This window comes from Amblyomma americanum, chromosome 3 (assembly GCF_052857255.1).
Source record: "Amblyomma americanum isolate KBUSLIRL-KWMA chromosome 3, ASM5285725v1, whole genome shotgun sequence".
Classification (NCBI taxonomy): Eukaryota; Metazoa; Arthropoda; class Arachnida; order Ixodida; family Ixodidae; genus Amblyomma; species Amblyomma americanum.
Genome location: NC_135499.1, coordinates 64512204 through 64522916, shown reverse-complemented (window position 1 = coordinate 64522916; position 10713 = coordinate 64512204). Strand labels below are relative to the sequence as shown.

Genomic DNA, 10713 nt, shown 5'->3' with positions numbered 1-10713 from the left:
TAACCACATTTCAGCTTGAGAAGTACAAATAATATTGCAGCCACTTCCATACAGTGATTATAAAAGCCGAAGGTACTTAACAGCAGTACTTGCGCGTATTGCATTTGCAGAGTGATAGAGGAGAGAAGCTATCGTAAATTACTAGCGAAAGGTGTTTTCTTATGTGTGCAGGCTTAAGAAACTGTGGCAATAAATTCACACATTTCATGCACAGACTATCGCATAATCTGCGGCAGAAACGTGTAGCGGGAACAGTACGTTTGCATATGATTGGACAGAAGATGACCCTTGGCTGAGTCGCTATTGCAGTTGCAAATTCCTGATGTAACTTGCTGTTCTATGATTGTAAAGAGCACGAAACATCAGCCTCTCGGTATCAGCACTCATCACAAAGTCTGCTGTCTGGCTAGTGAAGAGTGGTGCAACGGGAAGAAACCGTCAGGCATTAATGCCTAGTTCGCGCGTGTGTGGGTGCGTGTGTATGACAGCCAGCACTAGGGGACACGTGGTGTGGCTAGTGTTCATAAATAATGATATCTAGATTGCGCTCACGAAGTGGCGTAAAATATTTTTTATTTTGTCACCATTTCCAAGAAACGTACTGTTGCTCCTTTCCGGACAACGCGTTGCCCACGTTGCAGGTCTTCCATAACCGCTTTAGCCGCGGGAATTCTTGCACTTACTGTAGGCCTGCCTGACAGCGTTTGCCTCCTCGTCCTGAAAGCAAGAAAAAGGAAGAACACGAGAAAAATCAAGCGCATTACTAGGCAGCCTGTTGTTTCTTTCGAGTATGTATAACACCGAGTCCAGCCTTCGCGGTGGCTCAGCGGTTATGGTGCTCGGCTGCTGGTCCGAAAGACGTCGATTCGATCCCGCCCGCGGTGGTCGCATTTTGATAGAGGAGAAATGCTAGATATAAGAGGCTTAAGCCGTAGGCTTGTGCGATCGCCGTTGAACCGCAGCTGGACGATCGCCGCTGGAAGGCAGTCGCCGCTGCACCGCAGCCCGCGCTCCAAATCGAATACGAATAGAATATTTTTACAGTGAGCAGTCGTGAGGAACAGCGAAGCGCTGCTTTCCCACTTATAGCTGTATCTGTTAAAAGGCGCAACACTGTTCTCTATTTCGGGGGTAGAAGCATGAAGTCAGTGTATTAACTTTTTCATTTTAATGTTATGCTCACAGTCAAAGTACCTTGTGTTGTTGATAGTGGAAGGCAATAAACTAGCGCCACATCTCGGTGCATGAGACGGGCGAGAGCTTCTGTGTAAGGCATGACATCCGAGTTCGGACATGAAGGCAGGTTTTGCTGAACCTGCCTGGACCCTGCTTGCCGCCCAATCTCTGGGGCCATGTATGAGGATTACGAACACTTCCACGCGAATGGGCCGCATCCTGGCGCTCAACCCTCCATCCCGCGGATACCGATCGCAACAGCTCGGTAACACAGTTACTCCGTCCGACCCCTCCACCCTTACGTGCATTGAAGATGTCTCGCTCCCTTCTAGAAATGAGCGTCCTATTATTAAGAAATTGCAGCATTTCATTAAAGCCGCAGTTGCAAGCAGTCCAATATGAACTTAGCCGTCACCACACTCAACAAGCATGGGCGGGAACGCTATGAGAAATTTCACATGATCTGGAACGGGACGACACCAGAGCATTTATGCCAACTAATGCAGTGAAAACCTTACTAGAAGCGAAATTAAAATGAGACGGAAACATGTGAACTGCGAGCTAGAGTGGAATTTCCGTTTACGTTTACATTTCTGGAACAGCCATTCTCGAGGAGCAGTGCTAAAAGTTATGGGACCATTTATTTTGGTATATTTCCTTTCTGTATTACTGCAGCTCAGAAGAAAGATTAATGGCGCAGGGGCCGATATCCGTCAAGTCGCTGTTGTTGCCTATTTGATTGCTGACTGCCCAATGAGGACCCTTTCTCGTGTTCAATAGGCATGTTGTGCTTCATGCAGTGCATCCTGGGGCACGTTCTTGGCCAATTGGCTAACCGCTCCCACTTAAGTTTGCCGCAGGATGAAAGCGCCGTTACTCTCCTGCCATTACACCTCGTTTTGCTTTAGAAGGAACGCATAAATCTGTCAACGGCGACAGGTATCTCGCATAAATCTGTCAACGGCGACACGTATCAGAGCTATTTGGCGGTCTCTGTTGCAGTTCATACTGCACTGTTTTGCCAATTAGAAAAAAACAATTATTTTATGCTGCCATTAGCATTGCGGGTGCTACGGGAGTCGCAGTTTCAGGCAGAATGGCCTATAATAGAATTTAGTCGCGAAAATTGTGTTAGAACAAGGTTCAATGCTGAGCAAAGGCTGCTATTCCTGTGGTACTCCTTGCTTAATATATCCTACATTCTTGAAAAACCGCAACAGAGTTTCGAAATACCAGTCTCAGAACACCAATGTGTTTTTACGCAAAACGTCGTACCTTTACTGATTGGCATATTTCCGTCGTAGTTTAGTCTTAGGTAATCAGTCTTAAATGAGTGAGAAAACTATGTTTTTGTGTTTTATACCGGCTACCTCTTGCCCTGCAACAGTCAATGAGGTAGCGCTTTCTGTGATAGTTTGAACAATGCGTCTATATGCGTTCGTTATTGGGGCTATAGAGTCGGAAAAAGAGCTTACGGCATCGTTTTGTTTCATATCAGCACAAAATGGCGTGAGCAGAAAAATTAATTCTGCCGATGCCACTACAGCTCTGGTTTATCCAAGAAAGTGTGGATTGTGGTTTATGGAGGTTTAACGTCCCAAAGCGACTCAGGCTATGAGAGACGCCGTAGTGAAGGGCTCCGGAAATTTCGACCACCTGGGGTTCTTTTGTAGTGCACTGTAAATAAATGCACTCAAAGCTTGCTTAAGAGCAGCACTAAGTTACGCTCAAACAAAGAAAAGGAGAAGTAAAAATGTACTTACGGAGAAAAATCTCTTCAGCACCTCAACCTAAGAAGAGAAAAAGAAGATTTTGTTCACGGTGAGCTTATCGAGTTCTTTTCTGTAAACTTATTATTCATATTTTTGTTGACGATATTTCTGACCAGCCAACATAAAGGCAAATTCCTTTGAGAAACAATGGCCCCCATCCCTCACGACCTCGGGCACTGTGACCGTCACAGACACAGTCACAAAAATCACCCGATGGGAGTCTGAGAATTTTGTACCGGTGATGCCCCTACCAAAAGTGTCAGACATCACACTGCCCATCGTGTCGCTAATTCGGACCGTCACAAGGCAAGGAATTGTCAATTTGGGTCTGCCTTCGCTGGGGTGTTTTGTCAGTTGCCTAGCATCCACGAGACTCCTGCGACTGTTTTGCGGCCGACCCACTACTTCAGTCCATGTTACCCCAATCCGGCGGAATGACGCATTGCTGACTACAAACCATTATGTTTTCACTGCTCACACGTTGGCCAGATTTCCCGCCACCGCCACTGTTCAAGCCCCTTGCTGCCCCGCGGCGACTTCTCCAGCACACCACCACCATGTCTTGCCGCGCCGCTTCTCGCCCTAAAAGATTTCACGCTCCGCGTCACCGCAAGCACATCGACCGCACTCGCGGCAGTCGCTTCGTCTTTTGGTTGTTGCCCGCTAATCCGCTCAAATTGGAAGAACTAGCAGAAGCAGCTCCCGGAAGGAAAGCTTCATCATTTACCCCGACCGAAAATATTCTACTGGCCACTAAACCTATCTTACTTGACGTCAGTGCCAACTGCGTTCCTGGGCGCGCTTTCACTGACGTGCGGTGCGCATGCATCGATCCGTGATGAGCGCTGACCTCAATATCCGATTCCGCAAAGCCCTAAACCGTGTCGCGAAACGTTGCGCAGATGCTTTTGACGAACTGTGCAGCGCTTGCGTTTATATTGCCGGTCACAGCACCCCGGGTTAGCTCTCCGTTTCGAACATGCGACCATTCACCTCTCATAGACTGCTCGCAGGTGGTCCTCCATCTCGAGCTCTCAGTATCCGATGGCGGGCACGACGGTTCCTCGCTTCAAATGTTCTGTACCGACTACCGACTATGCTTGCGTGCCATCCCAAGTCGCTGACCCGCATTGTTGCCATGCCCCACTACGTCGCCACCGTCAAGGTGAACCCCTCTCTTGGTCCTTTCTGAATTTTGGCTTTTGCCTTCAAGTGCTTCAGTCCGGAATTCGCGCGTCCACACTGACTCCTTCACACCGTGCGTAGTAGCGCATCAGACGCCGCCCCTCTACGCGACCCCGCAGCCCGCTACTAGCATCCCCCTCTTTTGACGAACGTATTCGCTACGGTGATTGTCATCGATCGCTTCCACGCCGAACCTGCACAGATGCGCGAAGTTCTAGAAGTTTTTCGCATACTTCGGCCTTATTAGCAGCCCGCTGGGTCAAGCTGTTGTGACGCACCGCACCAACACCGGCCATGCCACTGCTACACGCCGCTGACCATACCGTGTCTCCCATGCTCGTGGACAGGTAATGAACGTCGAGGTTACCAAAGTACTCGCCGAGAACATTATAGAACCCTCATACAGCGGCTGGGCGACGAAATTCGTCCTAGCGAAGAAAAAAATATGGCCTGGCCGCGAAACGCCGACGGCCCTCCTGTCTCATTGCTGCCACGCTTTTAGACTGAATAGATATTCGCTTGGGCTATTGGGAATTACAATTTTTGACCACGTCCATAGGAAAACAGGATTTGTGACACCTTGGGTTCTATCAATTTAAAGTTGTGCGCTCTGAGTTATCGAACACACCGACCACCTTCGAGCGCATGATGCACATTTTCTTGCAAGGTTACAAGTGGTCTACATGGTTCTGCTATATCGACTACATGATCATCTTCAATCTGGCACCTCTACCAAATATGCTACATGGCATAACAAGATACACAGCTCACAACGCAAGAGAGTCCACAGACCACAGAGAGAACGCCGTGCAGAGAGCACGCGCCCACAAAAGGCACGCCATTCTCGCCATTGCCGTGCACACTATCCTTTGCAATATTGTATTCTATAGTAAAAAAATCACACCTCAATGTTTCAACAGCGATATCTGGTCAAACTTTCGCCCAGCTCTATCTCATGGCCCCATCCAGTTTTCTTATGAAAAATAATGAGATGATTTGTAATGTTATTATTTGCACCGTTTCATAACCAAGATATATGCCCATTCGCTAGTACAAGTCGTAGCCACACTTCAAACTCTATGCCTGTATGTAAATATTTTCTTGTGTTCAACAAGCGCAAGTAAGAAACATATTGACTGACAAATCATCCGGAATACGGTGTTTCAAGGCCTTAGATGAAATGTCATGAGCCTGTGGCAATGCAAAGCATTCAGTGTTACTCACCAGCTTGGCAGTAGTTCTTTAGACTAAAGAACAAGAGTGCTCCTGCGAGCTAAGTATAAAAATTACAAGTGTTCAAATTGAGCTAGAAAAAAACAAAGCTTACGTGACCGCGGGGCACATCATTATGAGCCTGACAACACCTACCACAGGGCAAAGGTCTCAACGAAGTCTCTTCAATCAACTCTCTACTTTGCCGGCTGCGGCCACCATATCCCCGCAAACTTCTTAATCTCATCTGCCCACCAAACTTTATGCCCCCCTGCTACGCTTCCTTTCTCTTGGAATCTACTCCGTTACCCTTTAGGATCAGTGGTTATCTTGCCTTCGCATTACATGCCCTGCCCAAACAAATTTCATCCTATTGATTTCGACTAGGATGCCATTAACTACTAGGATAGCAGGGAGCGGCAGAAAGTTAGGTGAACTGATAATGAGAATAAAGAGGGGATACGGCGGCCGCAGCTTGCCAAGGGCCGGGTTAATTGGAGAGACACGGGAGAGCCTTTGGCCTGCAGTGGGTGTAGTTAGACTGATAATGATGATGCTTGTGAAGATAGTGATAACATTAGCCGGCGTTTGTACCTTAACCCACTCCGCCCGGTTCCGGTCTCTTAGCGTTGCACTTATGTTTCTTTCCATAGCTCGCTGAGTAGTCCTTAACTTCAGATGAAACCTTTTCGTTAGCCTCCACGCTTCTATCCCGTATGTGAGTACCGGTAAGATACCAGTGTTTTATAGTTTTCTCTGATAGATATTCGTAGTCTGTCATTCATGATATGAGAGAATCTGCCACAGGCGTCAACCCAGTTCTTACTTGAGCGCAACCTAAGTTCAGATTTTGCTCTAGAAGCACCATGCTTCTAAGAATGAAAATCTGCAGCAGCGTTTACGATACTGCACCTGAAGAGGGCCTATCTGGACATTTCCTGTAGGTCCTGAAGTACAAATATCTTGCAACAAAAGTTTGGTCAGTTTCAAGTTTTTCGCCGCCTGTATTGAGACATGAACATTAATAGACAACGGTCCGCGCCGTTATTAGTCCAGTGCCCTTTTCTTGCCCAATTACTGCTCACCGAAAAAGCAAGCCACGCTTATTCGTAGCTTTTGCTACTGTGTTACGGTTAACAAGTTAAAGATACCCTCACTCAGGGTGATTTCGCGTTTATTTGATGCAGCAATGCAGTCCAGTGATCTTTACTGAGAAATTGCTGTTTGGTAGGTACCACCAATGTTCCATATCACGCATTTGGTTAAACGAAAAATTTAAACAATACCATTTACTGAATCGGCATCACAACAACCTGCTTAGGTAGGAAGCAGAAAGCGCATGTTTTGGTTGAACCGTTAACTGCAGCTTGTTACTCTTCGGTCATCACTGCTCATGCTGTACGCAAGATGCAAAAAAGATGTCACTTTAGACGTAAAGATTGCTTTCTTAGGATTTGAAAAACTTGAAAGCCGCTATCTTTCTAGTATTAAATAGAAATGACTTGAAGATTTGTTTTGCGCTCGGCCTTTTAAACATTTTTCGATGTAGAACGTCTACATATTACGCTGACGGCATTATAAAGGCAATTCAAAAAGTGTTCCTTTTTTAGTCTACTCTTCGTACGCACACACGCGTGTACGAAAAAGGGAATTATCTCAGAATAGTATAAAACAATGTACTCACAAAGTCCACGCCGGCACTGCACTGCCTCTTAACGAGCTCGGCCAGGTTGTCGCCCTGGCTCTGGATGATTTCCTTCGCCTTTCCTTTGAGCTGCGAGGAAAACAGCGCGTTGTAAAACTTTGCACGCGTTGACAGTGCTCAAATGCATAGCTTAAGCATTCCCCGACCTTTCTGCACTTCCGGTTTTCCGAATGTAAGAGAAAGAGAAAAATTAATTGATTAGTACCTCAGAGTTAACGTTGTCTCCCATGCACTTCAGCACTGCCTTGATCTGGGCGTTGTTCAGGGCTGGAAAGCGGGAAAAGTTGCCAGTTACAGTTACTACATCATCATATCACGTTTTGTGACGGCTCCTTCATGCTTAGAGTCAGTTACCCACAACCGGGGTTTTCTTTTTTGGTGCGACTCACAGTAACCAACATTTCATTTGTGTCCGGTGCGCGGGTGTGCGTGTGTGTATGTGCGTGTGTGCCTGCGTGCGTGCGTGTGTGTGTGTGTGTGTGTGTGTGCGTGAGTGCAATACTCAATACAAAGGGTCCATTGTGACCGTGCGCTAAATGCCCCTTAACGTAAAACCTAGCTAGATAAAGACACCGCCTAAGAAATAACTTCGACTGCCCGTAAAAAGCGAGTAAAGCCAGATTGATGATGCATAATTATGGAATGTTTTCTTCGCAAACACAAGAGGAAAGTACGTGTGTCAAGGTTACTAGACGTGCTATCGGCAGACAGTCAGAAACACCGCGCAAGGCAACATAAATTTCAGTAGTTAAAAATCAGGAAGCCGTGCACGTCCCCTGAGGTAACATACGTGTGGCCTTAAAATAAGCGGGAAAAGGGGACCGATGTGTCCTGTTGAATGCATATCGGCGTCTCCAATTTCAGCCTCGCGAGAAAGGAAATACTAGATATTTTTCTTTGTTTTGATTCCTCTCAACATCATAAAACAGCTTTACTCATTAGCGCAATTGGAATATAACAAATTATCTTTGAAATACTGCTTTGAACTGCGCAAGTGTAAGGAATTAAATTTAAAAAAGCCAAACGCAGGCGGCTAAAGAGAAAAGGCTGGCTGCCACCGTCTGGCACGCAATGTGCGGTACACGAAGGGAACGCTTTATACAAGACAGAAAATGCTTAACGTAGCGCATGTGTCCGTCCACTCTGTTCGTGTAGCCATATGCTTCAGGATGTCGCAGTAAATGATAAGCCTCTAATTGACGTAATGCTACAAGTAATTATAAGGGTCACTATGTACTGTGATCCATCCGTAGAATCACTGTAGGGAGTATTGTCTTCCATCAGGTGATAAGTTGTAACGAGGTAAAAGCACTGAATATTTGTGAGCTTTCTTTAAATTTCAAAGTTTCAGGGCGCTTTTTAGACTCACTTGAGAAGTCTTCGCCTAATAGCTAATTCCTGTCTCCATATTTTTTTCCACTAATAGGCGCCGGAACCTTCCTATTGGCTTGGGCAGCACTATGTAGAAGGATCCAAAAACTGCTCGTTCCAAGCATAACGAAAGGGGGGCACTGCACCTTCGGCAGACTATAGTGGTATTTGTATCGGCTTCCATCCGCACAAGAAAGGAAAACCTCTTGACGAAAAAAAATGCCAGTTTCAGAAAGACTCTGTCGGAAATAAGCTGGAATACATAAAGAAAATAGAGGTCATAATTCATGGACAGGCAAAAAGAAAATCATAGTGTTTTAATGTAGTTAAACAGAGTAGACTTGTGAGAGCTTGTGTTCAGCTTCGTTGGCTCGTGGCTTTGCACGTCTGACGACAATATCAGACACAGGTTAAGGAGATGTGATCAGTTCGCGACGCAGATGGAAGTTGCTGATGATGGCGATGTGCAATGCACGGCGTTAGAGTGTGTTGCGATTTAACACGAGGTGTGATCGGCTGCGGCGGTAGCATAGGGCTCTCGTGCCGTGGCAACCAAAGCTGATGTGTTCGCGCCGCCATGGGCTCGACACACAGTCGTGGCAATATTTGTTTGTGTATACTTCATTTCTGCATAGGCTAAGGCCACCCTCAAGGTCAAGCGTCACACAAACTCGCTGAGCCGGTTAGAACCCATGAAATAGTGTTTTCACACTAAAAGCGGTAGTTAGGTTGATGCAAAATTCTCTAAAGAATACTTCAGGATTCACCAGTGAACTAAAAGATCTCACCGATTATGTTGCTCGACTGGGGCTACTAAGAAGGTTCATTACAATGATACTGCTCTAGCCATGATGCTCACAACCTATCGGATAGTATGTTTTAATGAGAAAGTATTTCAAAGCTAGGTGCAGTAGACGTAGGCCATTATGGGGTCTTTATAATATGGATATGAATACTTACTGTACCTTTTATATGCAGTTTGAGTATTTTCATGACGATCCATACACAGGTTTGCTAGCTGGAGTATTTGCAACGTTAACAACCCGGACTATTCTTCTCTCATATGCTCATTAAACCCGAGATCATTTTTTGGTAATGAAACACTTTATGAGGCAGCCCGAAGCAAATGTTTTGCATTGACAGTCCTCTTCAGTTTATTCGCAATTAGATTGAAGTTGCTGCTTCCTAGACAGTTGCAGACGTTGGTTTCCTCTGCAAACTGCAATGATTAATTTGTCGGTTTTTCGCTTTTCTTGCAGGTATGTAAACTGCACGTAATCGTTAAAGATTATAGTTAGTTCTACATCACTTTCAGTTTCATGATACCGACACTACTCTTCATAAAACTTTATTGCAAGCTTGGTAGATTAAACTCCAGGCTGGAGAGTAAAGATGTGTGAAGAAGAAAAAAGCCATTTAATGGCGTCTGCACGGAAAGCGACACTAAAAAGCCCAAGCATTTGAACGATACGGGCTGGATGAATGGCGTAATTTATTAACACGACCAAGAAGCTTAGTTAATACGTTTGCGCCGCACGCAATCGTGCCTGAATTTGGTTCCAAATTCTTCTCCGCAGACAAAATTCTCAAACAGAATCAAACAGCAGCGCCGACGTAGGGAAAATTGGAGAAATTATTTGAATTACCTTACCGCACAGTTCATGGGCACCCTGGACAACGAAGACTCCAGCCACGATGAGTGCACACAAAAATAGCAGCTTCATATTGGACTACTTCAAACTGTAAGCGAAAGCAACGAGGAGTAGGATAGGATTGCAAGAGCGAGCTCGACTGAATAGGATTGCAAGAGCGAGCTCGACTGAATAACCTTCTGCAGAAGCGCGTTATATATGCACACACTCTCTTTCCCGATTCCCTTGGCCAAAGCAAGAAACCTCAAGCCAAATGTTTCGCAATATTTACCACACGTCACAGTGCACCTTTCTTCTGCCGGTACGAATATGCACGTAAGGAATAAATTAGAGTAGCAAAGTAACGAAAGATAAAAGCTGTTTTCTGTTCACAGAAGCTCCGTATAACAGGAAACTCGCAGCGACGGTACGCGCCGTGCCTTTTGATCATCGGTTTGTCCCGCTAGACCACGTATTTTCCTGCTTTTTCAATATCCGAGCAGGCACCACGCCGCCACTTTCCCACGCCTACAGCTGAGCGTGCCCACGGCAGATATCTAGCCCTAGGTGAGGAAGTGCTGGATTTCGCCATCTTGAGGTCCCTTATGAACGCTATGCGCGTGGTGCTATTGAGAGCTTTCAATCTCCAGGAGCACGGAAT

The 10713-nt window shown here is 46.0% G+C and overlaps 1 protein-coding gene across 1 annotated transcript; it reads right to left on the bottom strand.

The window, feature by feature from the left end:
• Positions 1 to 542: 542 nt before the first annotated feature.
• On the bottom strand, positions 543 to 10228 carry LOC144124628 (uncharacterized). Its single transcript, XM_077657427.1, has 5 exons — positions 10073 to 10228; positions 7256 to 7317; positions 7030 to 7119; positions 2940 to 2966; positions 543 to 717 (listed from the first exon to the last, which is right to left on the bottom strand). Exons 1-5 carry the CDS (start codon positions 10143 to 10145, stop codon positions 658 to 660), a joined length of 312 nt encoding a protein of 103 aa, XP_077513553.1. The 5' UTR covers positions 10146 to 10228; the 3' UTR covers positions 543 to 657.
• Positions 10229 to 10713: the final 485 nt, after the last annotated feature.